Here is a 23,642-nt window from a genome sequence, read left to right as displayed (position 1 = left end):
AGGACGGTATGTACAGAGGGGTATATGTACTGTACTCCGACGCGCCGGGGATCAGGCGGACATCATCCACGAAATGGGATCTAGAGGCCTGCCTATGACGCAGTGGGCGCCAGAGCACGTGATGAGTTTGCTGTGTTTGCACGGCAGCTGTCTCCCCGCTCGGGTGCTTTCATTTGGGATAATGAAGTGCACCGAATGTGATGGATAACTGCTTGGTGATTGAGCTTTACCTCCAGTCATACCGTAGCACTAGATAATCTGTGGGTATCCGTCGCAGATTTGGTCTAAGGGGGTTATAGATTCAGCAACAGAAGCACATACTTCGTTTCGCCTGACTGGATAGTAGCACTGTTGAAGATGACTATGTCCTGGGTATACAAGTCTATGGGACAATCAATCATTTTAATAAACTCCTGCTCCACAAAGTTCTCGACACCTTCGAGTGAAAGTATCCACGGTGTAAGCTGCAAGGTCAAATTCCCTACAGATAAACACCTTCCTCTTCCTCGTCTTGTCCCCCATCCGGTGTGTCTCCGGAAGCATTTCCACCTGTCGAGGCGGAATTTGGCTGACTTGGAGGCGTAGGTACCTCATGTGTATCGCCGTTTGTCTCCTTGACCTCGTCCAGCTCGATCCACTGTTGTCCGCGATTCTCGACCTCCGTTTTGAGTAGCGTGACCCTTTCCATCATCGATGTGAGCACATCTTTGTTCTCTGTGATATAGCTCTCCAGCTCTCGCTTTTCTGTATCGCTCTCACACGACTCGTCGATGAAGGTCTGCAGCTCTGCGTTCGAGCGATGCAGGTGGGCGATCGAATTGCGGATCTCGGAGACCTTGGCGTAGAGGACGGGGAGGGGTAGCTCTTGGATGGCTTCGGCGAAGGCGGCCGGAGAGATCGGGAGGGACTCGCCGGACATGATTGTAGATGTGTTGTCTGCGTCACTGGGGTGATCTGGTGTTGCAAGGTAGATTCCAGGTAGAGTTGATGATCTCGGGAAAGAGGTGCTTTGTTTGTTCTGCGTGCTGTCAGTTGGTTGTCTGTTCTGATCCCCGTTGCGACTGACGATACCGTGGGTTATCACCACGTGATTATATTGCGATAGCGTTTGACGTTACTGTATAGCGAAGGTGTGGTGCTGTTTGTTGAAGCCACAGAGACTTGGGGAAATCAGAGAAAGCTAGACATCACGTCATGAAGATCCTTTTTATGGAGAGCAGACTGGTGGTTGTTGCGACCATCTCCGGCGCTTTCCTGTGGTCCTCGTCCGCTCACATCTATTCAGCGTGCGTTACCCAAGAGTTCCCATTCGGAACAACTTCCGGCGGCCGGAGAAAATCGACCGATCCCAGCGTCCTTGGAATTTCTACTTGCCCGTTGCATTGTCAGCCCACGTCATTAACTTGCATTGTGGTAGCACGGTCTCCATTTACTGTCGCTCGCTATGAGCAATGTCTTGGGCATAGCATGGCGCGCTCCATGCCCGGGGCTAAGGGCCTCAAGCCTCTTCCCCTCCGTCAGCCCGAAGGCGCTTCCCCTCGCCAGTTATCTCACCTCTTCCCTTCGGCCTTCGAGCTCACGCCACAGAAACATCTTCTCCGCGCGTTCCTTCGGCTCTCTCCGTGATGCCTCTACACTCCGCCACAGTCGAAACCCCCTCGTTTTCTCCCCGGTTCCCACTCGTTCGTTCCTGACCTCCGCTCCGCTCCGCTCCAGCAAGCCTCCTGCCGTGGACCATGGGGTGAAGCCTCGCGCAGAACCCTTCTCGCACGCCGACATCAATGCCATCTTCGGAGCCCGTGCGAAGGTCTCTCCATCCATGGGCAACCGGGTCCTCGCCGTGCTCCACGGCCGACGACTCAATGGTACCCTGGACCTGGATCTCCCCGTCGACATCAGCCGCTCGGTGCGCCCGCACAGTCTTGACGCAGCCCTCGGTTACCTTCGCGAACATTACCCCGTGGACGAGGATGCGGCCATCATGGCCCGCATTGAGCGGGAGGAGCTGGAAGAAGAACAGAAGCTCATTAGGCGGGCCGAGGAGTTGGGTCTCTACAAGCCCCAGAGCGGCCAGTACGGAGCGGAGCTGGGCGAGAACAAGGACGTCTCCGGAAAGAGTGTTTTCCAGGAGATGCGGAAGCGTAATGAAGAGAGACTTCTGGCCGAAGACGAGCAAAAACGCAAGGAGTGGTTGGAGGGTGCGGCGCAGGATCAGGAGAAGTACAAGCGCATGAGGGAGCGGAACACTGCCCTGCAGAAGTTTGAAGATACCTCCGCTTTAGAAGGTAAGGATATATTTGTGACACTATGAAGAGGATTGCTAGGGTCTGACTGCTATATAGTCCGTGAGCGCGCGGATCCTCGCGAGCGCCCTCTTCTTGCCTGGGTTCAGAAGCACCACCTTCGTGCCATGGAGACGGACATTGACGTGACGAACATGACGACGGTACGTTCATCTTCCTTGTGAGGAATTATGGGATGTGAGTTGACAATGCGATTAGAGTCGCCGGATCGTGCCTTCGCTCATCTTTAGTCTGATTGCCCTGGGTCTATGCTATGCCTTTGCCGTGTTCTATGAACCTCCCGCGCGAGCAGATCGGCTGTGGCCAGACACTCCTCGCGCTGCCGCCACTTTAATGGGTGTCATCGGAATCAACGTCGGAATATTTGTTCTATGGCGGGCATGGCCGCCATCCTGGAGACTGCTCAACCGCTACTTCATCAGTGTTGCCGCTTATCCTCGTCCTTTTAGCATTGTTGGTAATGTCTTCAGCCACCAGAAACCCTTGCATTTGACTGTCAACATGGTAATGCTTTGGTTTGTTGGCACACGACGTGAGTCCCTTGGCCTACCCGTCACAATCCTGGTGAACTAACCTTCATCTTTCCTTTAGTCCACGATGAGGTCGGTCGGGGCGAGTTCTTGAGCTTGTACATGGCATCCGGTGTCGTCGGATCCCTCCTTTCTCTGTCGGCTCATGTTCTTCTGGGCCAGTGGACTGTCACCGCTCTTGGAGCCAGTGGAGCGATTTCTGGAATCGTCGCAGGCTGGTGTATACTCCACGCCAAGTAAGCATCTCTTTCTTGTTCGCGTGACGAACCCTCTCACTAATCATGTTCTCTGCAGCGACAATCTCACCTTCTACCTCCTCCCCGAAGAATGGCAAAGCGTGGTATCAGCCCGTGGGTGGTTTATCCTTTCCACCATCGTCGCTGCTGAAGTCGTCCGTCTGGCGATGACCTTCCGCGCCCCTGCCCTCGACCATTGGGCGCACATTGGTGGTTATCTCACGGGAGTTATCTGGGCAAGCATTAAGAACGCGAAGGAGAAGAAGCGGCGGGAAGAAATGAGCTGGTTCCAACGGCTGTTCTCCAACTAGCGATGGGCCACCCCCTCGCATGCCACGCAAGCTAGGCTCACCGGAGCCTTGTAAATACCATCGCTGCCATTAGGCACATGTATACTATATAGTACTTCGATTCTTGAAAGCCCTTCACGTCTAGTTGTATTTGCTGTCACTCTTTCCATTAATCAGGGGGCACGAGTCTCTAGGTCTTACTAGTGTAAACGTCTTCATCAATCGATAAAAGTACTCAACCAGCATTGATTTCTTTTTTCCGAGCTGCAGTGTGCAGGACCCCTTTCGGAGGGTGGGGCAGCACGACAGGCGGACGCCGTGGCTCTGGTCGGTCCATGTGAGGCCGCCCCGTTTTCCCTTTGCTTGCTCGGAACCCCTCGGCACCCCAGCGTACGCGTGAACCAGTTTAAGCCTGGGCGGCCCAGCAAGCTAAGCTCAACTTACAGAATTAGAGGCATATCAAGTACGGTACAGCCCTATAGGGCGGAGCAGAGACGTCATAGGGTCATCGCGACGTCAACGAAGCGCGACGCAGCGCGTCTGGCTGGACTACAAATAATTCTATGTTCCAAGTTGTCCCCAATCTCGACAATCCAGGACCCGACAAACCCCTGAATCTGATATCATCGCCCGATTTCAATTCCAGGCTTCCGGTACAGTGAATGGCCTTCCTCTTCCCTTCCCACCTCACAACCCGGCAAGAACACTGACCACCATCAGGCCCCAGCTTCCGTCCTCTACGAACACCCAGTACACCCAGCCACCACCACCAACACAACCACCACAACCACCACCACAGCACCCAAACCTCCTCCCTCCGCAAATGCCGCATGACCCAACCACAATGCCCTACCAAGAATTCCCGGCGCACGAACGCGACCCCCTCCTGGGCGGCACCGGCAACACCGGCAACACCAACACCACCACCACCCCAACAGCACCACCAACAACAACCAGCACCTCCCCCCGGCTCACCCGCCTGCACACCCACCTCATCACCCCCCTCTCTCAGCGCTGGACCGACCTCCTCCTCCTAACCTGCTACACAATCACCGGCCTCCTCGACTCAACGGCCGTCTTCATCTGGGGCTCCTTCGTCTCCATGCAAACCGGCAACACCGTATACGCAGGGCTCGGCCTCGCAGGCCTGGACCCCACGACCCGATGGCAGAAATCGCTCCTCTCGATCGGGAGCTTCTGCACGGGCAGCGTGCTCTTTGCCGCGATTCACCGCTGGTCCCGGAGCCCGAAAACCCGGGGCGCGTTGGTGTTGTCGTTCGCCCTCCAGACGCTGTGTATCGCCGGCGCGGCGACGATCACCAGCGTGTACCGGCCAGACGGTAAGAAGGAAGGGGATGGGCTGGAGTGGACGGTCGCCGTGCCGTTGGCGCTCGTGGCGCTGCAGAGTAGCGGGCAGGCGGTCGCGAGTCGCGCGCTGGGGTTCGCGGCGTTGACGTCGGTCGTGCTGACGAGTATCTACTGTGATTTGTTCTCCGCGCCGGTGTTGCAGGGGCAAAGGCTGGTGGCGGTGGTGAGGAGTCCGGATGAGTGGAGGCGGGCCGGGGCGGTGGTGGGGTTGTTGGTGGGGGTGGTGATCGGGGCGGCTTGGGCGAGGAGTGAGGCCGGCTTGGAGGGGGCGTTGTGGACGGCGGTCGTGTTGAAGGCGTTGATTACGGTGGCGTGGCTGGGCTGGAGGGGGGAGAAGGTTGGTGGGTTGGAGGAGTAGATTTGGGGATGCTTGGGAAGGTGTACGGGGGTGGAGAGGACCGGCTTAGAGGGTCAAGATATTCCATGATACAACGATCCAGTACAGTGCAATAGCTGCAGAGTTCGGATAACAGGTGAATCACGAGAATGTCATTCACGGGCTAAAGAGACTAGGACGATCTAGAGTAGACTATGTAAACAGGCTAATGATCTAACAGTAGGCATGTTTTGTGTAAAGCGATTGATTCTCATTCACGCAAACCCACTCCCCGAGGCTCCCGGATCATCAACGCGAACCTCTGACTCCCCTCTCCACCACGCTCCGTGTAATCCAGCAGTATCTCCTCGACGACCCTCCACCCGTGCTTCAAGTACGCGGGCACCCCTTCCATCGTCGCCTCCAGATAGATCCGGGCGTTACTGGCGTCTGCTCTCTCGATGCCCCATTCGAGAAACGCACTGCCAACTCCCATTCGTTGGTACTCCGGTAGGACGCACAGTAGCTCCAGGACTAGCCGTATCTCTAGCAGTCAGTATTGTTCACTCCTCATAAACAGCAGCATCATGAATTGACGCGGAGACCGTTAGATGTTCATGTAGAGTAGCGAAATAGAGGCGCACGAACCAAAATCAGTCTTCCTGAGATGCCTACCCCGACTCCGCCGTATCATCTCCTCGTACAACGAGTAGGTCCCCCGATTCAACTCCGGGGCGTACGCCCACATATCCCGCATCTGCGCCTGCGCGTCGCTGCTCAGATTGGTGTCCACGGCTCTTTCGAGCCCATGAATAGCTGGGATATGCCATCGGCCGTACGCGATGATGTCACCACCCCCCAAGACCCCCGCCAGAAGATGGCACTCAGGTTTGGCGAAGTACTGGAGGGCGGAGACGGTCTTGAAGGTGTGGACGGCCCGCGGATCGCAGCCCTTGTATGTGCTGCGCATGTAATTGGAGGATGGGAACGAGCGGATCTCGATGCCCACGAGGGTGCCTAGGTTTGATGCTTGGGCGTATTTGATTTCCAAGGGTGCGGGTGGATTGGTGGCTGGCATTTTCGAATTGTGAATTGCACTGCTGTGTGAGTGGAGGGTTTGGTTCTATGGATAACGGTTTGGATTTGTGTACTGGATGAGAAGAGGGGTTCAAGTGTTTACATGATTCATGCCATAGTGATGGCGATGACTCATGGAGTGGTGAAACTTAGGCTACAGTCGGAGCTAATAGAAAAAGTAGACTTCTTTGTATTCTAGGCTGTTCTAGTAAGTTGAAAAGTGGTACTAATTCGGACACAAAGTAGAAAGGCACGTTCTTTTGACTTGTACTAGAATATGTTACGGTAGGCATTATCTACTTGTCGTACACAGATACTGCTGTTTTCATAACAGCCTGGAGCAGTATATACTTGAACTACTTATTTCTGAACTTAACTGATAACCAAGCCCTCCATCACCGATAAAGCCGCCAATCAGCAGTACCTCACCCACAAGAGGGTTGGCGGACAATGGCTAGGTACTCGCTTCTAGTTATTGATTTTCCACAGTAGTCCGTGATCCAGAAATCTGTTCCAGTAGGTGATTGACTTGGAACTTAAGATTTTCAACCAACTCTTATTCCAATATTGGACGCAAGTATTTTATTACACTTACTGTTGTCAGTAGTCTTGGACGCATTCTTTCCAGAGGATAGAGATATAAAGAGGCGGAAGTGATCTGTTGATGGGTATTGGAACTAGTATATATAAATTGGTTCTTGGTCGCAAGCATCCCAAAACATTCACCAGTGTTTAACATCCTAGTCAATGTGCTTTGAGTGAAAGTTTCAAATATCTGGAAGTGAACATCCTTAATGTGCGCAGAAATCCAGCTTCATCGATAAGGATTTAGATTAAATAGATTCGCATCGAATAGATAAAGGCAGGCGGTAAAGCACGGCAGGACAGTCTTGTTCTTTCCCTTACCTACAGAAACATCGGCCTGAGTCGAGCAATGCAATGCAATCTACAACAATGTACTCCACTCCACTCCACTCCGCTCCGCACAACGATGTGATTAAACCCAGCCCAACATCCAGCATACTCAAGCTCTGCCGCTCAGTTCTGTGGTAGCTTTGTTTCCACAAACTGAGCCAGCAGACTCAGGTTCTTCCTCACACTCATGATATCCAGGAATGGGATATCGACCCGGAAAACCGTCCAGAACCAAGTCCGGAACTCCGAAGCAATCATGCTGTCTACCCCAAATTCGGGCAAAGGCTTCTGATCATCAATCTGATCCAAGGGCATCAAAATCAGATTGGCGAACCGCTTTTTCAAAAGTCGGACGATGGCAACCAGCAGACTCTCGGCATCTGCCTCGGACGCAAAGGTCCCCGTCATGGTTGACGGAAGCTCTTTGAACCAGGGGGCTGCCGAAGTCACCACTTGGCGATCGGATCCCCGAGCCTCGCCCGAGCCCCCAGCGCGCACCTCTTGCTCCGCCAGTAGCGCAGCCGACAAAATGCCCGCGCGCGCTTCCACCAACACTCCATGACTCGTCACGTCGAACCCGCGGGCGCTGAGTTCGCGCACGCCCGCCGGTTCCAGCCCGGTGAGCATATGGGCTTCATCCAGCTTATGCGCGGCCTCGCTCTCGAGGGCAAGGTCGAGCACCTGCAGGAACTCCTCCTCGTTGAGCGGCTGAATGCCCTTGCGCAGGAGGAGTGCCTCGATGTCGGGGTTTTCATGCAAATATCCCACCTCGGAGATCATGCCCAGTCCGACGGCGACGGCACATTTGCCCTGCGAGCGGCGCCACCGGGCAAAAGCATCTAGGAAGCCATTGGCGGAGCAATAGTTGCTCTCCGTAGCCGTACCAACAGTGCCGGAAACCGAAGAGGTGAGGAGGAAGAAGTCGAGCTGGTCGTCGTGGCCTTCCAATGCATTATGCAAGTTCCAGGTGCCTTGCCATTTCGGATCGATACCGGTATGCCAGGCCTCGTTGGGCATGCGTGTGAATAGAGCCTCGTGTAGGCCCATGGCCGCCTGCACCACGCCGCCGATGGAACGTCCCAAAGCTACACAGGCGGCCACTGCGGCTTGGACATCGGCAGCTTTGCTGACGTCTCCTCGCACCACGGAGACTTGCGCCCCGGCCCCTTCGAGACGTGAAACCAGCTGCTGAGCACTGCTTCGGTCCAAGCCGGAGCGACCGAGGAAGACAAAATGTCGCGCTCCTCGCGTCATCATCCAGCGACTCAGACTGCGACCCAACCCCCCTAGACAGCCGATGAGAAGATAAACCTTGTCGGAATCAAACGTGGTTCGGTATAGAGTGGGCATGACCTGAATCGTGCATTAGTGAATTTGCTCGAATAGTGTTTTTCTTTTTCCATTGGACGTGTCTGCGTTTACTTACCGGAACACGGGCTTTAGCATTTTCCATCGAAATGACCACCTTACCGACACGGTCTTTATTCGCAAAGAAACGGTATGCTTGCGCCACCTCGGTGATATCAAAGACTTTCAATGGAGGAGGCTGGATCTTCCCTTCACGGTATAACGTCATCGTTTCTGCCATGAGACGATCCCAGATGGATCGGTTCCATGAATCTTTGGCATAGAAGAGTTCCGACAAATCGAAGGCTGTGAAGGTGACGTTGCGGAGGAAAACGCGCATATCCAATTTGCCAGCGTCGAGAAGTTCCCGCTTGCCGATTTCGACAAAGCGACCGAACTCAGCGAGACAGTCCCAACTCTCGTGCATGAGGTCTCCTACCAACGAATTAAGCACGATGTCGACTCCACGGCCTCCAGTGGCATCCCTGATGGCAGGGACGAACGACCCATCTCGCGAATTGAAGATATGAGAGGCTGGCACTCCTAACTCGCGAATGAGGTAATCCCGCTTCGCGGGCGAGCCAACCGTGGTATAAACGATGGCGCCAAGCTGTTGGGCCAGCGTGATGGCCGCAATGCCAACCCCCCCGGAGCCGGCATGAATCAAAATGGATTCACCCGCACGGATATGCGCGCGGTCATGCAATGCGTATAAGGCCGTGCCATAGACGGTCAATAGCGTGGGAACTACAGTAAGTTCCTCGTGGTCGAGTAGCCGGTGGACGGCGCCTGCGGGCACACGCTCGGTTGTGCGGAAATGACTGGGCATCCATGCCACAGCGCGATCACCCACCTTGAGGTGTCGCACATTAGGCCCAACTGCAGTGATGACACCTGCGAAATCAAGTGCTGTCGTCTTATCCCGGGTGTCAACACGACCGTTGATGGCATATACGTCCTTGGCATTCAAGCCGACAGCTTTGACGGCGATATCCACGTAGCCCGCGGCAGGAGCGGTGGTCTTGGGCGCCAGCTGTTGGAAATGCATAGAGTCCATCACTCCCGCACGGCCAATAGAGAGCTGTGCTGGCTTGGCAGCTTCCAAAGTCTCCTTCTCTATCGGAGCTTCCGGGTCCAGTCGCCGCCGGAATGCCGCGTTGACGCCGAAGTCTGGCCCAAAGCGGCTGACGTAGAGAAGACCATCGACTTGAATGAACTCACAATCGTCGGCAGTCTGACGGGTGACTAGGGCCTGCACGACGTTCTCACAGGCCCGTTCAACGTGATCAAGGGACTCCAGCGACTGGAAAGATCCGAGGTCGAGGACAGAGTACCGTAGAGCCGGCTGTTCGAGCATCAACGCGCGCGACAGACCGTTGGCTAGGGTAAGGTTGGGGTCAGGCTGACTGCTGAGCATGTTGGCCCCGGTCACCCATAAAAGATCGGTTGCCACATCAGTCATGACACGCAGCCAGTCCATCTGCTGCGGGCTCATCGTAGCCAGGTATTCTCGCGTGGCTTCCAACAACGACACGCAGATATCCTTTTCGGTGAGCCCGACGGTCTGAATTTGGTCGATGGGGACGATTTTCACGGCACTAAGAGTAGCCTTGGTCGTGAGAAACTCAGATAGGCTGTTGGCGAAGCTAGTCACTGCCGGGGCTGGGTTTTGCGGAATCTGGCTGACTATCAGTATATCATCAGCGACGAGGGCGAACCATCCCAGACTTACCACGATGAATCCATTACGGCCCTTGAGATTGCTCGTCGCAGCTGGACGCGTCGCGAACAGAATCTGCTTTCCAACATCAAACAGGGTGAACCCTGCCTTCGCCAATGCTTCCACCGCCTCGTCCGAATTTCTCGTTATGATCACTCCCTGGTCGGAGAGTGACGACAAAATCGGCTCGGCAGCTTGAATCCATTGCTGTTTAGAACTGGTAAGCTAATCATCAGACAATAGCGGTCAGCCACAATGTAAGTTTATGATTCGGAGGAGAGTGGGAACCCACGCCTGGAAGGATGAGGACCTCGAAAGGTCCGTCAATGTTGTCTTGGATTGTGAAATATCCGTCCTCGTCGACAGACCCGGCATGCCACGATCGACAGCGCGCAAACGCGGTGCCTTTGTCTAGGATTTGCAACCAATGTTGAGCTTTGTATCCGAGCTGATCACCACCGAGCTCCAAGACACGCATGCGTGGGAACTTATGTCCGACCAGATCGATAAGGGCACCGATGATGCCCAGACTCTCGTCGTCCTGAATATCTGGCGCCTGACGATGCACAAAGCTGGTGATATAACGTCGGAGCTGGCTGTCAGCATTCGGGGCTAGTCGCAGCATGTCAGGCTTCCAGTGCACCCGCAATGTGGGCTGACGCTGCAGGTATAAATCCAGAGGAGAGTTGCTTTCAGGCTGGGTCTGAGATCCACTCTTGCCGGTATATAGTGACATGCGCACGTCGGTGAATTCAACGATCGGCGCCCCACGGGCATCCCACAAAGTGCTGTCCACCTTTCGGCTATTGAAACCCGTTTCGACCGAGCGTGCGTGGATTTCGACCTCGCTGCCAGGGAGAGGTTCCTGCGGTGGTTGGATTTGACAATCTGCGATGAACACAGGGAGGTATGCTTTCAGCGAGGACAGCCGTCCTGCAGTGCCTCCCAAAATAGCTGCCTGGATGCAAGCGTCGAGCGTGATTGGGTGCACAGGGTATTCCTCTTTGTGTTCAGTGTTTGGGGGATCCAAATGTGTAACACTGATGGCCTCGTTCCGAGTTCGTGCGCTGTCCGTTCGGAGGCTTGTCAGAGACTGAAACTGCGGACCAAAGCAAAGGCCTTCCTGCCTCCATTTGGAGTACCACCGCGTCATTGCCCAAGCCTCAAACCCTTTGTCGTCTTTGACAGTCACGCTGCCCTTCCCGGCCCCAGTTCTGGGTTCCGCCAGACGGATACTTCCGGTGCAGTGAACTGTGGTCTGCCCTGCAGCCCAGGATGTGATAGAGAAATCATACCAATAAGCGGATGTGTTTGCCGTTGATGACTTGCGCAGAGACATAGTGGTATGAAGCTCGAGATCCTTGGCTGCGGGGTCATTCTCTTCGGGAACCACAAGAGCAGCGCTGATATTCATGTTGCGGATATGGAAGGCTACGTTAGACTTGTTCGACCTATCTTTGACTCCAGTAATCCGAGAGACAGCCTCAATGGCAGTGGCAATGTATCCAGTTGCAGGGAAGACCACCTGCCCCTCGAGCATATGATCCTGTATCCAGGGCATCTCACTCAGCCGCAGTGAATTGCGCCAGGTAAAGTCGATGTTATTGCCGGTGAGAGCCAGTGTTCCCAAAAGTTCGTGACGCAAATGCTTCCTGTTCCGAATCTCGACGCTGGCACGAGGCTCGCTCCAGCGAAGACCACTCGAATAGTCCCACTGGTAAGGCGGAAGTGAATGCACGGCCTCTAAGCCAGACCGCGGTAGGCCATCGACGTTATCCCAATTGAGGGCATGGCCAGCGGCATACAAAGTGCCAGCCAGTTGCTTCAGACTCAAGTCGGCATCGACCTTCCGTACCAGCGTAGCGGAATAAGGAAGTGAATTCTGATCAAGTCCCATTGCTGTCCGGATTTGCTGTATCGGTCCTTTCAGGGTCGAATGAGGGCCAATCTCTATCAAGTGTCGCTTTCCTCCGGCAGCCAGTGTCGCCAGGGCGGAGTTGAATTGAACCGGTTGCTCCAAGTTTTCCCGCCAGTAGGCCGCCATGTTGGTGGCTCTGGTGCTATTGCGATCTAACACGCGCAGCTCTGTCGGGTCATGACCGACAGATGAATACATCTTCACCTCAGAACCACTAACAGGACTTTCCTGCTTATCGTCACCCGGCAGGGTGAGCAAATCGGCGAGGAGCTCCTCGTATAGGGGACCGACCTCCTTCATCATGTGAGAGTGATAAGCCCGTCCTCCCGTGTCGAGCTTGCGGGCAAACTTCTTCTGGGCCTGAAGCTCCTCATGGATGGCATCAACTGCCTCAGATGAGCCGCTGAGGGTTACGCTCTCTGGTGCATTGACACAGGCAACCTGAACCTGGGTCTCCAACCCTTGACTTTTGATCAATTGTTTAGCCGCCTCGGCTCCTATGCCAGCGGCCATCATCGATCCCTTTGTCTGCAACTTTCCGACGGCGTATCCACGATAGTACGCTACCAGAATGGCCTGGGTGGAAGACAGCAGTCCTGCTGCGTAAGCTGCAGCAATTTCTCCGGACGAGTGACCGACAACGGCCGCGGGCTGCACGCCCCAACTGCGCAGCAACTCGATTATTCCTATCTGGATAGCGGTGCAAATAGGTTGGCTGTGGGTAACCTTGTTGATATCGCTTGTTTTGGGGTCGTCATTGAGCAAAGTCTGCGCAATGGTCCAGTTCGGGGCGTACGGGACCGGTAGTCGCTGGAGCACACGATCCAGACCATGAATCGTAGCTCGGAAATGTTCACTCTGGAGCAAAAGCTCTTTTGCCATGCCGGCATACTGCGCGCCCTGGCCAGTGAAAACGAAGGCAAAAGGAAACCCCTTGTCTGACCTGCCGGGTGTCGCTGCGTCTTCTCCAGGGTTCAGTTTACCATCCGCGCTGGCGATGTGGAAGCTGCGATACTGTAGGTGGTCTCTACCCTTGGTAAGCGTGTATGCCAGATTTGCAAGTGCTTCTTGACCCGGATTCTGTGCAACAGCCCGGGCTACACCCTTCATGCGCGCTTCGAGAGACGAGATCGAAGACGCAGACACAGGCAACACAAGCAGCTGCGGAGTCTCAGACACCGATGGGCCCGAAATGCTTCTGATCTGTTCCCGATAATTGTCGCCCAGGTAACTCTGGATGGACTCCAGAATAACGTGGGCATTCGCGCCTCCGTAGCCGAAAGAATTGACACTGGCTCTGCGTAGTGCCCGTGGCCACTCCTCCACCTTGGTTGCGATCTTGAGGTTCCGCTCCTCTAGGATGACTATAGCACATTGGAATCAGAGTGAGTCAGCTTCGTGCGGTCAGGGTTGGGGCCGATGTGGGGATGCTCACGCTTGGGATTCAACTTGACCACGCCTCGCGACGGTGGGATTTTGGCGTTCTCGAATGCCATGGCGACTTTCAGGACTGACGTAAGGCCACTTGCAGCTTCGCTGTGTCCCACGTTGGTTTTGACCTATGTTCAAATCAGTCAGACAATATATCACGCAATCAGGATTCAGTCGCTGGGGAGTCTTACGGATCCGATTAGGAGTTGAACTTCCGGACGTGGGGAGAAGCACCGTCCCACTGCATCAACCTCAATTGGATCACCAACAGGCGTACCGGTGCCATGACACTCAACATAGTCTGTGCTGGCAAAGTCTAGACCCGCGTTCTGGTATGCCTTCCGCATTACTGTCTCCTGAAGCTCACGGCTGGGCAATGAGATGCCGGGAGTCTTTCCATTGCTGGATACCTTTTTATCAGCCATCCTGTGTTGTCGGGCTCTGTGGACAGTACGATTACTTACGCATTGATTGCACTCCCCCGGATCACTGCTCGCACCGGGTTACCATCTCTGAGCGCAGCCGATAGACGCTTGATGTAAATGGCGTTTACACCCTCTGCACGGCCATAGCCATCGGCTGAAGCATCGAAGGTGTGGCAGGTGCCTGTGGGGGACAGTACCCCACCCTTAGCCGCACCGATGTGCAATTCGGGGGACATGATCAAGTTGGCACTGGCCACGATACAGCTGTCGCAGTCTCCGATCTTCATCGCCGTCAAAGCTTGGTGCAGCGCATAGACCGATGAGGAGCATGCCGTATCCAGCGTGAAGCTCGGTCCGTGAAGATTGAACACATGACTGATACGATTCGACATAATGGTAGCGCCGGAACCGGTGGACGTATACCGGTGCAGGTAATCTGGATCCCGGGTCTGCATGGGCTGGTAGTCGACTGAGAAATTACCGACGAAGACACCGGTATTCGAACCAGAGATGCTCTTCATGCTGGTGCCGGCACTTTCGAGGCACTCGTATACTACCTCCAGTAACTTTCGTTGCTGCGGATCCATATAAGTCGCCTCTAGGTTATTGATACCGAAGAAGCTGTTCTCGAACTGGCGGACGTCCTCGTTGATAAAATACCCGCCGGGAACGTCCATGCCGCCACTGCGATGTCCATCTGGGTGGTAATAGCCCTTGATGTTATATCGCTCGGCAGGCACAGGGCCTTGGCCGGACTTCTCTTCGACGAGGAAATCCCACAGATCAGAGGGGGAGCGGATGTCTCCTGGAAGGCGGCACGCTGTTGACCACAGGGTTAGTGCTATAAACTTTCAGGTGGGATTGAAAGACGCCATACCCATTCCAATGATACATGGGGGGTCGGCCTGGAGAGACTCCATGGCACTATCATCCCCATCACAGGGCCGACGGTCTTGGGTTTCAGTGCCGTCGGGAGTAGGATCTGACATGGTACTGGGGGTGGTGGGAAATCCCACCATGACAGGCTCAGAATCAGACATGGTATCGAGTCTCAGAAGAAGATGATGAAAGAAAGAAAGAAGAGAGGAGAGTATCCGGTCACTACAGCCCTCATCTCCTCGTTTCGTCCCAGCTTTATATACTTCACGACGTTGCAGTAGATGGGACCCAATTCCGCGTCAGCGAATAGGATTCTCAGTCCGACGAGACTACATTCATGCCAGGGTAGTGATTCCGCTTGCTCGGTCATCAGCATTCTGCATGATCACTACCAATTACTTTGTCTCGTATCGGAGGGAAGGGGGCAACCACATCAGGCATCTTCCCGTTGGGGTAGCAAAAGTACACCCATAAGCTTATCATGACAAATAGCAGCCCACTTGGAGACATAAATTGACCCTGTCAACACCCTCCGTGGCGAGAGATTTTCCTCAACCGTACACCACCTGTATTGACCCCACTTGCACGCCTATTCTAGCAGCATGGAGACTACTGGCTACGCACTCGTTGTTGGCGGGGGTAAGCGCACAAGAAGCTATCTGATATGAAATCCCTCCGAACCAATGCTGACCGTTGCGATAGGAAGTGGGATAGGCAAGGCCTGTGCTCTGCTGTTTGCCAAAGAAGGTGCGGCTGGCGTTATTGTTGCCGATCTAGATGTGTCCGCCGCCGAGACCGTGGGCGCTCAGTGCGTTCCAGTGGCTTCCAACCCCAAGTTTCGCGCCGAAGCCATCCAGGTCGATATCACGAAGGAGGATTCGGTCAAGCGTGCCGTTGATAAGGCGGTACAGGCCTTCGGCCGCATCGACTATTGTGTCAATTGCGCAGGGGTTTGTCGCCACCCTTCGTTGAAACTTTCCTTCTGCACATTGAGTTAATTGATTGCGTGCCGTGACAGATTGGCGTTCAACAAGGGACCGACATCGTCAGCCTCTCGTTGGCTGATATCAAGCGCTTCATTGAGGTGAACACCATCGGCACGTTTCTCGTTACTCGCGAGGTCTCGGCCGTGATGCGAAGCCAGGAGCCCGTCACGAATTCTTCATCGTCGGCGACCAATCGCGGCGAAACCCGCGGGGCGATTGTCAATCTGGGCTCTGCTTCCTCCAAGGTTGCGGCACCGGGCGTCCTGCCCTACACGGCATCCAAGCATGCAGTCCTGGGATTGAGCAAGAACGCAGGTGGGTTATTGCCCGCATACCTTCGCGTGTTTTCACCCTTTGGCCTGGAGCCGCGCTGACATGCGTTTCTTAGCTCTGGACAATGTGGATCATGGCATCCGGGTGAATTGCGTGTGTCCATCATGGGTGGATACCCCGATGGTCCAGGAGGCTGTGGCGGGGGTGGACGGGCTGGCCGATTTCATCAAGGCGGCGGTCCCCATGGGACGCATTGCCCACCCCGAGGAAGTGGCCGACGCGGTGATCTTCCTGTGCAGCCCCCGTTCGAGCTACATCACTGGAAGCGACCTGATAGTGGATGGCGGGACGACCTTGACGGCTTCGCGCTAAGGCATTGGAGTCTGCATGATCCGGATTGATCAATCAGACACCTCCGACTGTGCATACCTTGGCCTTTTTCTCCGCGTTAGTGAATTACTTTCTGCTGCGACGTTGCAGACAGGGACTTTGGATCCAGAGTAAGCACTAAAAGCTGCGGCCTCATCCGCTACTCCGTCGTAGATCCTTCAACATGCACGTCCTGGTCGCCGTTTAGCTGCAGATAGGCCGTTCCAGCTGCATGTCAGATACAGGTAAGCGGCTCGCGAGTACCCCCACTGCAGTAGTTGGTGGGAAATCCGGCATATTCCCCCTCACGACTACTCCGTACATGCATTGTGATAGACTGCTCCACAACTGGCAAATGGTCAGAGACGTAGGTTTTTGTTTCCGTGTGATTCCGGCACGGAGAGGAGCATCGAGTGAACCCTCGGAGACGAAGACGATGCTCGTATCGAGGAAGCAGCAAGCTGCGAGATAACCCTTACGCCATGGACTTGTACAGGGAAAGGTATATAAAAGCAACGAGCGGTTGCCGACAATCCGTACTGTACCTCCCATCTACATCTCCTCAACCACACTCACACTCAAGCAACTCCTCCATCAAACTCCCTCTTTTCTTCCACCCAACTTCCCACAATCATCATGACCACCGATAAGAACATCTTTTCTGACAACACCTACCCCGGCGGCGTAGGCTACGTGACCACGGAGTTCCCAGTCACCGGCCTGAGCCGCGTCGTGCGGCACATCACCGGCCACGACGCGCAAGGCCAGTCCGTCTTCCTGGCCACCGACAATGGGGACCACCACCGGGTCCTGGGCGAGCAGCAAGCCATCGGCAACATCATCTACTCGACTAACCAGAGTCCCGTGGAGCTCAACGATGATGTCGATATCAAGTACGCCCGCGCAAATGAGGTTCGAGCCGCGTTCCCCCCCCTTTCCTTTCCCGGGCATCTTTACTCGCAAGGTAGTAGAACTCCACTAACGAAACCGCCCACAAACAGCCAGGAATCCACGTCCACAATGGCACCGTCGCCCGACTCATCGACTTCGCCCCGGGAGTGGAGTCCCCCCTCCACCGCGCCGTCAGCCTCGACTACGGGGTCGTGATCGAGGGCGTCTTCAAGCTGGTGCTGGACTCGGGCGAGGAGCGGCTCATGCGCCCCGGCGATACCTGCGTCAACCGCGCGACGGCGCACAAGTGGATCAACGTTACGGGCAACGGGACGCTGCCTGGACGGATGCTGTTTATCTTGTTGGATGTTAACCCGGTGTTTGCGGGCGGGAAGCAGTTGGAGGGGTATCTGGGAACTTTGGCGAAGGATTATGAGGGTCGTTAGGTTTGCGATGGGGATAGTATGTTAGAAGCAAGTAGAGGTGCTCCGGTTTGGAGATGGGGGTGTTGGATCGTTGGATGAGTTCATGTCAGATTTTACTTGAACAATGGACTAGAAGGATTTTACATGGTTTACTGTCCGTACTAGAAGTTTCATCTGCTCGCTTAGGCATTTTTGCCCAGTTTTGCTGACGTAAGTTGTGAATGATTGATAATGGTTCCTAACATGACTCATGCTGTTTCCTTGCTGGTAGGATGCATACTTCATGCGGTCATGAATTAGTGTAGGTGGTTAGAGGCATTACAGAGGGCGCATGTTCGAAGTAATTTGTATAGAATATAACCCCTCCTATAACTACAAGGTACTGTACTAGCGGGGACGCCGCCACGCTATACCTGCTCAGGAAGTTCCAGTCAGAAATTGGTTGATCTTATACTACAGTACTCTATACGAAGTACATCTTCAGGGATGCAGGAGGATCAGTGGCCAAGCTCGCTTACCGGATAGACTAAAGGCTATCGCCAGTCATACTATCTACTGTAGTTAGTTACTAGCGGTTATCAAATCTCACATGTGTCAAACTGTCAATAATCTAGTCTAGTCTAGGCGGGCAAATCCCTCCGACCCCCTCCAACAACCCCACCTTAGCCGAGCCGTCCACTTGGATCCTAACGGCCCCCCCCCCTCCCCCAACTCCCTCAGCGGGCCCCGGTCAAGTCCGACTCTGCATCAAGCTAAGCTAAACTAAACTAAACTTGTTTCTTACCCAGCGCAGCGTGAGATCGATGCAGCTTGCCCAGGTTGAACATCCTCCAGAACATCCAGTCCTGTGCGGGGGAGGGGAGAGGATACAATCAGCACAGCACTAATTGAGCTGGGGGAGGGGGCCAAAGGAACGTTGGAAGAGTTAGGGCTTACCCAAATCGTCCGCCAGGCAAATGTATCCAAACAGCGGATCAGCCCTGTCGAACTCCCCGTCCAGAACCAGGCGGAAGGACTGGAGCGCAGACTCTCCCCAACCACCTTGGAGGCATACTGGAATCGATCCGTCGCCCCAGAGGGAGTTCTGGTGACGTGTTGCCGGAATTCTTCCGCTAGAGGGCTGTAGTAGGAGCCTGTTCCGAACCACCCTCCGTCAGCCATTGAAGACAACCCCGAAAGCATAAGGATATGAGATCAGGAAATTACCTTCTGGGAGTTGTCGATGCGCGTCATTTTTCAGGATGTTGGTATACACCTCGCCGGAAATCACCTGTTTGATTTCAATGGATATAATGCCCTAGTGGGGGTTGACAAACTGGAAAGGGGCGGGGAGAAGAAACGTACTGTGATGACTCGAACGCTGGAGCCGAAAACTCAATTACTGAATGGTTCCAAAGGAACGGTGGAGGGGAGAGGGGGCTGACGTACTCAAAGGGGGCCATTTCGACCCGCAGGGTATTGGACCAGTGATGAAGGCCAGCCTTGGTGGCATTATACGATGCTGCTCTCTCTCTCGTGGTGAGTGGGTCGAGAATGCAAATGGAAAACACTAGGGCTGGAGAGTTAACCGCCTTACCTCCATACAAGTAAGGAACTATGCCACCAATCGAGCCAATGTTGACGATTGTTCCCTTGGCGGGGATAATGAGGTCGTGAAAGTGGTGCACCATCCGCATCGGGCCAAAGAGGTTCACATCGAACATGCGTTGCACGGCACCGACGTCGGTGTCGATGGCCGTCATCGTATACGCAATTCCCCTGTTCATGTGTCATCCGTCAGTCAGTCAGCCGGCTGGCGCCCAGCTGGGTTCACGTACGCGCAATTCACCAGAATGTCGAGGTATCCGCCCGTGAGGTCCCGGATGCGGGCTTTGAGCTCGACCACTGACTCCTCGATCGTCACATCGAGGGGAAAGAAGGTGATGCCCTTGGCAGACAGATGTTCGCTCGACTCATTGGGGAGAACAGTAGCAATGGGGTGAATGCCGCGGCGAGCATATTCGGTCACCAATGCTTCGCCAATTCCTCCCTGGCCGCATCTACATGTGAACCGGTGAGCCTGGGGTGAGACAAGTAATGGAGAGATTAGAGGTTACCCGGTGACAAGTGCGAACTTCTGGGTTCGTGACATGGTGGTAGGTCCTGAGGGAAGCAATGTTTCTGAGAGTTTATCACGAAGAATAGGGACCAGAGCTGGGATCAATGTGGTCTGGAGTATGGTAGGAACGGCCTTTTGAAGTGTCTTACCATGGGAACTCGACAGAGGGGGATCCCGGAATTCACCCCGTGGCGTTTCTTGAGGCTTCATGCAACCCTAACTAGGCCTGAGCGGGGCTTCGGGCTTGTACTCAGAATCTCACCACCCATGCCGTGACTTTTCTTTTGGATTCTTCTAGACTAGGCCATTTCCTGAGGACTTGCATCACAGTCTGTCTTATCTTTCTTCCTCGTGTTCTTCTCGCTTTCCACCCGTAATTTTCCGCTCATAGGTCTCATTCCAAGAACCCCACTCAGCACAAGTACACCCAATATATTGCACAACATATTCGAACATATCTGGTGCTGTTGTTCAAACAGGCGTAACTAACCATCACACACCACCAGGCTACTTCACCATGAGCGTGAATACGTATTTCGATCTCAGCAAGACACTTTACACTCTTGTCTTTGCGGTGTTCCTCAGCGGGGTCTGGAAACTGCGAAAAATCGGCCGACGACCTAAAGATTTGCCCCCAGGCCCGCCTACGCTCCCGATCTTGGGCAACCTGCACCAGATCCCCTCCCAGAAAATTCACCTCCAGTTCGAGAAATGGAGTCGCGAATACGGTGCTATCTACTCGCTCGTGCTCGGGACGCGTCCCGTGATTGTGCTCAACTCCGCCCAAGCAGTCAAGGATCTCCTCGACCGCCGCGGGGCAATCTACTCCTCCCGGCCAGAGAGCTACATGGCTCAAGACGTGCTGAGCGGTGGATTGAGAGTACTGTTCATGGTGTGTGCTCCCCGCCTCTTTCACCTGTTGGGCATTGTGCTCATCGATCTGTCATGGCACAGGACGATGGCGCGACGTGGAAGACCGTTCGACAGCTCGCGCATCGCATCCTCAACGTTGCCGCAGCGCGCACCTATGTCCCGTATCAGGACCTGGAAAACCGGGCCATGCTGCAGAGCATGCTGGAGGCGCCGGCGCATTTCATCAATCACATCCGCCGCTATTCCGGCTCGTTGACGACGCAGATGGCCTTTGGGTTTCGGACCACCACGATTGAGGATCCGAAGTTCAAGCAAACCTTTGATGTATTTTGGTCCCTCAAAATTTACAACCGCGGACAGGCAGGCTAACTCGGCCGGTGTAGATCTTCGATCGGAATTCCGAGATCACCACGTCCAAGGTATGGCCTGCATATGCTCGCAACTGTCCAGTCGATCGCTAAGCTAATCCTCCCACCTTTTCCATCCAGACCGCGAGCTTGCTAGATCTGTTCCCCATCCTCCGATCCCTACCGGAGTTCATGCTGCCGCTAGTCCAGGAAGCGAGAGAGTTGCACCGCCAGGAGTGCCAGTTGTTCCGAGATTTCTATCTGGACGCCAAACGAAAACTCCAGGATGGCACGGCCAAGGTATGCCTTCCCTCCCAGCCTATGCACTCCTTCCCACTCTTACAGATGGACCCTCTAGCCCTGTGTCTGCGTCGACCTGGTCCGCATGCAACAGACCGAGAACTTCTCCGACGACCTGGCCGCCTACATCAGCGGGGCGCTGCTGCAGGCGGGGTCCGAAACGACGGCCAGCATCCTGGTGGGCTTTGTGCAGGCGATGGTGATCTTCCCGGAAGTGGCGCGGGCGGCGCAGGCGGAGCTGGACCGGGTCTGCGGCGACCGACTGCCCGATCTCAACGACGTGCCGGATTTGCCCTACATCCGCGCCTGCGCGAAGGAGACCCTCCGCTGGATGCCCGGCTTTCTGCTGGGGATTCCGCACGCCACGACCCAGGAGGATGCGTATCTCGGGTATCGGATCCCCAAGGGGGCGACGGTCATTGTGAACGTGTGGTAGGTTCTACTGTCCCGCCTTGTCTCGTGAAATTGGGGAGCACCGAGAGGAGCTAAATGCTTGGCCTGGGGGGAATAACAGGGCGCTACACTCCGACCCCGACCGGTATCCCAATCCTCGCCAGTTCGACCCAATGCGCTATATCGACGACCACCAGACCTCCGCAGAGGCGGCCACCAACGCCAACGTGCTCCAACGCGATCACTTCGTCTTCGGGGCCGGCCGCCGCCGCTGCCAAGGCATGCACATCGCGGACCGGTCGATGTACCTCGCCATCTCGCGGCTGCTGTGGGCGTTCGACTTCAAGAGGGTCGTCGACCCAGTCACCACGCGGGAGGTGGTTCCCGACCAGGCTGAGCTGGTGGACGGCTTCATGACGATGCCTAAGCCCTTTCCAGTGAATATCGTCCCGCGGAGTGGGGAGAAGGCCCAACGCGTCCGGGAAGAGTGGGAGAAGGTCCGGCCCATGTTGGACGAGGCGGGTCAGTGGAAGGCTGTCCCCGAGGGGTTGATCTGGAAGGATGAGGTGGAAACTATCTGATACGACCTGACATCTTGATTGGGGGTGCGTCAAAGTGTTGGGAAACATCCTGGATACTAGGTAGCATGAGTGTTGTGCCGTTTGGGGAAATGCCTCATTGCCCGGTTGGGGACCATCTAGTCTATCTGCCTAGCAATATAAGTTAGTGCTAAACATTCCGCGTGTGCCCTCGTGTTCGATACTGCAGTCTCACCTGCATAATCGCGAGTCGGCCATCCTGCAGCTGTCGCACTAGTCAGGAGCGACACGAGCTGCACAACTCTGCACGTTCTGTAAGACACGGGCATAATACGGCTGGAGCTCAGACCACGAGCCAAAACCCGATCCGAAGTATGTCGAATGCAGAGTGGAGATTGGATTCTTCACCAGTTCACCCCTCCATCCATTCATGGTGTGGGATCCACAGGACGCAATGCCGGTGTGGAGTAGCCCGCAACGCCACTGCAGATAAGCATCTGTCAATGGCAACCAGCAACTTTTTGCGGTCAGATTTTAGTTTTGGCACGTCTCAGCACAGACCCCGCCCCCAATTTACTTGGTTCTCGTTTTCATAAGCTGAGTATTATCCCGACTTTTGTTGTAAACTGATCGATAACGACAAGCCCCACCCCACCTCACCCCGCACGCAGACTCGGGAAACCATCTTCATCGGGACTGCATCCCGGCGAGACGAGACAACGAATGATCATGATGCCAGAAACGAGGCATCACAGCTGTCTGCAGCTTCTACGGAGTACTCCGTCTGGCAATCTACGGCACGCACGTTACCTGGGTGGTGCGATTGTTGCAGCTCTCTTTTACCCCCCCCACCTCAGATTATCTCCACCATCTCCGCATAATGCGCCTGGGAGGGACAGGAGATAAGAAGAATCGCCCCGAGGCAGTCACGATTGTATACCTCAGCAGCACCAGCAGTCAGTTCTCAGGCGGACTCAGCACAGGCAAGGATTATGGTTCGAAGCTGGCAACTCTGGCTCTCGCCGCGGCCGCTCCTCCGGACGGATACCTCCCATGAACCCGCCATCCTGGCGGCGAACGACGCCGCGCGGTTCGAGTTCTTGCAAGAGGGTAATCGCTGGGTGGTGCAGGAGACGCATTACATTGACAACCCGATCGCCAGGAAGGGGCTCTCGGGGCCGCAGCTGTGAGGCCCCCCCCTTCTCCCTTCATGCAATTGAATCTGTTTGTTGATACTCTCAGACACATCCACCTCCGCCAAACCGAATACTTCCAAGTCCAACAAGGGGTGCTGGGCATCTACAAGAACGAAACCGAGCACGTCCTGACGAAAGCGGATGGCATCGTGCGTGTTCCGGCGGGCACGCGGTGAGTTGTTTCTTCCCCCCCCCCC

The 23,642-nt window shown here is 55.0% G+C and overlaps 10 protein-coding genes across 10 annotated transcripts in view; 6 read left to right on the top strand and 4 right to left on the bottom strand.

The window, feature by feature from the left end:
- Positions 1–353: 353 nt before the first annotated feature.
- Positions 354–1,023, bottom strand: BO82DRAFT_350834 (uncharacterized protein). The gene has a single exon (XM_025634255.1). It carries the CDS (start codon positions 917–919, stop codon positions 482–484), a length of 438 nt encoding a protein of 145 aa, XP_025495695.1. The 5' UTR covers positions 920–1,023; the 3' UTR covers positions 354–481.
- A 325-nt stretch (positions 1,024–1,348) lies between these two features.
- On the top strand, positions 1,349–3,496 carry BO82DRAFT_429021 (rhomboid protease PCP1). The gene is made up of 5 exons (XM_025640494.1): positions 1,349–2,285; positions 2,343–2,446; positions 2,502–2,835; positions 2,895–3,069; positions 3,128–3,496. Exons 1-5 carry the CDS (start codon positions 1,445–1,447, stop codon positions 3,378–3,380), a joined length of 1,707 nt encoding a protein of 568 aa, XP_025495694.1. The 5' UTR covers positions 1,349–1,444; the 3' UTR covers positions 3,381–3,496.
- Positions 3,497–3,802: 306 nt separating this feature from the next.
- Positions 3,803–5,085, top strand: BO82DRAFT_327070 (YoaK family protein; the record flags this gene model as incomplete). Its single annotated transcript, XM_025632943.1, has 2 exons — positions 3,803–4,012; positions 4,080–5,085. Exon 2 carries the CDS (start codon positions 4,183–4,185, stop codon positions 5,083–5,085), a length of 903 nt encoding a protein of 300 aa, XP_025495693.1. The 5' UTR covers positions 3,803–4,012; positions 4,080–4,182.
- A 141-nt stretch (positions 5,086–5,226) lies between these two features.
- Positions 5,227–6,166, bottom strand: BO82DRAFT_429019 (GNAT family N-acetyltransferase). Its single transcript, XM_025640493.1, has 2 exons — positions 5,692–6,166; positions 5,227–5,577 (listed from the first exon to the last, which is right to left on the bottom strand). The coding sequence occupies exons 1-2, from the start codon at positions 6,119–6,121 to the stop codon at positions 5,315–5,317; spliced, it is 693 nt and encodes a 230-aa protein (XP_025495692.1). The 5' UTR covers positions 6,122–6,166; the 3' UTR covers positions 5,227–5,314.
- Positions 6,167–7,158: 992 nt separating this feature from the next.
- On the bottom strand, positions 7,159–14,697 carry BO82DRAFT_327069 (type I polyketide synthase; the record flags this gene model as incomplete). The annotated part of the gene is made up of 7 exons (XM_025632942.1): positions 13,916–14,697; positions 13,643–13,853; positions 13,456–13,579; positions 10,395–13,384; positions 10,115–10,327; positions 8,462–10,060; positions 7,159–8,388 (listed from the first exon to the last, which is right to left on the bottom strand). Exons 1-7 carry the CDS (start codon positions 14,551–14,553, stop codon positions 7,159–7,161), a joined length of 7,005 nt encoding a protein of 2,334 aa, XP_025495691.1. The 5' UTR covers positions 14,554–14,697.
- Positions 14,698–15,137: 440 nt separating this feature from the next.
- BO82DRAFT_162051 (SDR family NAD(P)-dependent oxidoreductase) lies at positions 15,138–16,487 on the top strand. The gene is made up of 4 exons (XM_025630261.1): positions 15,138–15,394; positions 15,458–15,705; positions 15,774–16,056; positions 16,130–16,487. The coding sequence occupies exons 1-4, from the start codon at positions 15,358–15,360 to the stop codon at positions 16,384–16,386; spliced, it is 825 nt and encodes a 274-aa protein (XP_025495690.1). The 5' UTR covers positions 15,138–15,357; the 3' UTR covers positions 16,387–16,487.
- Positions 16,488–17,070: 583 nt separating this feature from the next.
- Positions 17,071–17,708, top strand: BO82DRAFT_242486 (cupin domain-containing protein; the record flags this gene model as incomplete). The annotated part of the gene is made up of 2 exons (XM_025630803.1): positions 17,071–17,295; positions 17,385–17,708. Coding segments are annotated over 2 exons (549 nt in total), but the record flags the coding sequence as incomplete, so codon positions are not given.
- A 716-nt stretch (positions 17,709–18,424) lies between these two features.
- Positions 18,425–19,875, bottom strand: BO82DRAFT_380625 (NAD(P)-binding protein). The gene is made up of 7 exons (XM_025637773.1): positions 19,796–19,875; positions 19,517–19,738; positions 19,276–19,457; positions 19,124–19,200; positions 18,906–18,969; positions 18,636–18,832; positions 18,425–18,544 (listed from the first exon to the last, which is right to left on the bottom strand). The coding sequence occupies exons 1-7, from the start codon at positions 19,828–19,830 to the stop codon at positions 18,467–18,469; spliced, it is 855 nt and encodes a 284-aa protein (XP_025495688.1). The 5' UTR covers positions 19,831–19,875; the 3' UTR covers positions 18,425–18,466.
- A 439-nt stretch (positions 19,876–20,314) lies between these two features.
- Positions 20,315–22,291, top strand: BO82DRAFT_422283 (cytochrome P450; the record flags this gene model as incomplete). The annotated part of the gene is made up of 6 exons (XM_025640197.1): positions 20,315–20,689; positions 20,752–20,994; positions 21,054–21,089; positions 21,159–21,317; positions 21,376–21,749; positions 21,832–22,291. 6 exons carry the CDS (start codon positions 20,315–20,317, stop codon positions 22,289–22,291), a joined length of 1,647 nt encoding a protein of 548 aa, XP_025495687.1.
- Positions 22,292–23,241: 950 nt separating this feature from the next.
- The window catches only part of BO82DRAFT_327063 (cupin domain-containing protein), a gene marked incomplete at both ends in the record, with an annotated part of 829 nt that continues 428 nt past the window's right edge, over positions 23,242–23,642 (top strand). Inside the window, 2 exons of the mRNA XM_025632941.1 lie at positions 23,242–23,435; positions 23,492–23,617. Coding sequence (XP_025495686.1) covers positions 23,242–23,435; positions 23,492–23,617 — 320 coding nt within the window. The remainder of the gene's footprint in view (positions 23,436–23,491; positions 23,618–23,642) is intronic.

Source organism: Aspergillus uvarum (genome assembly GCF_003184745.1).
Source record: "Aspergillus uvarum CBS 121591 unplaced genomic scaffold BO82scaffold_6, whole genome shotgun sequence".
NCBI lineage: Eukaryota > Fungi > Ascomycota > Eurotiomycetes > Eurotiales > Aspergillaceae > Aspergillus > Aspergillus uvarum.
This window is presented reverse-complemented; position numbering and strand designations above follow the sequence as displayed.

Bases quoted from the DNA above. Each gene is read 5' to 3' on its own strand.
- BO82DRAFT_350834 (XM_025634255.1), bottom strand. From the start codon at position 919: ATGTCCGGCGAGTCCCTCCCGATCTCTCCGGCCGCCTTCGCCGAAGCC.
- BO82DRAFT_162051 (XM_025630261.1), top strand. From the start codon at position 15,358: ATGGAGACTACTGGCTACGCACTCGTTGTTGGCGGGG. The intron at 15,395-15,457 runs GTAAGCGCACAA...CCGTTGCGATAG, and splicing joins CGCACTCGTTGTTGGCGGGG to GAAGTGGGATAGGCAAGGCC. The intron at 16,057-16,129 runs GTGGGTTATTGC...TGCGTTTCTTAG, and splicing joins GGGATTGAGCAAGAACGCAG to CTCTGGACAATGTGGATCAT.
- BO82DRAFT_429019 (XM_025640493.1), bottom strand. From the start codon at position 6,121: ATGCCAGCCACCAATCCACCCGCACCCTTGGAAATCAAATACGCCCAA. The intron at 5,578-5,691 runs GTTCGTGCGCCT...AGATACGGCTAG, and splicing joins TCTCAGGAAGACTGATTTTG to TCCTGGAGCTACTGTGCGTC.
- BO82DRAFT_380625 (XM_025637773.1), bottom strand. From the start codon at position 19,830: ATGTCACGAACCCAGAAGTTCGCACTTGTCACCGG. The intron at 19,739-19,795 runs GTAACCTCTAAT...GTTCACATGTAG, and splicing joins AAGTTCGCACTTGTCACCGG to ATGCGGCCAGGGAGGAATTG. The intron at 18,970-19,123 runs GTCAGCCCCCTC...GAAATCAAACAG, and splicing joins AAATGGCCCCCTTTGAGTAC to GTGATTTCCGGCGAGGTGTA.
- BO82DRAFT_429021 (XM_025640494.1), top strand. From the start codon at position 1,445: ATGAGCAATGTCTTGGGCATAGCATGGCGCGCTCCATGCCCGGGGCTA. The intron at 2,447-2,501 runs GTACGTTCATCT...CAATGCGATTAG, and splicing joins ACGTGACGAACATGACGACG to AGTCGCCGGATCGTGCCTTC. The intron at 2,836-2,894 runs GTGAGTCCCTTG...TCTTTCCTTTAG, and splicing joins TTGGTTTGTTGGCACACGAC to TCCACGATGAGGTCGGTCGG.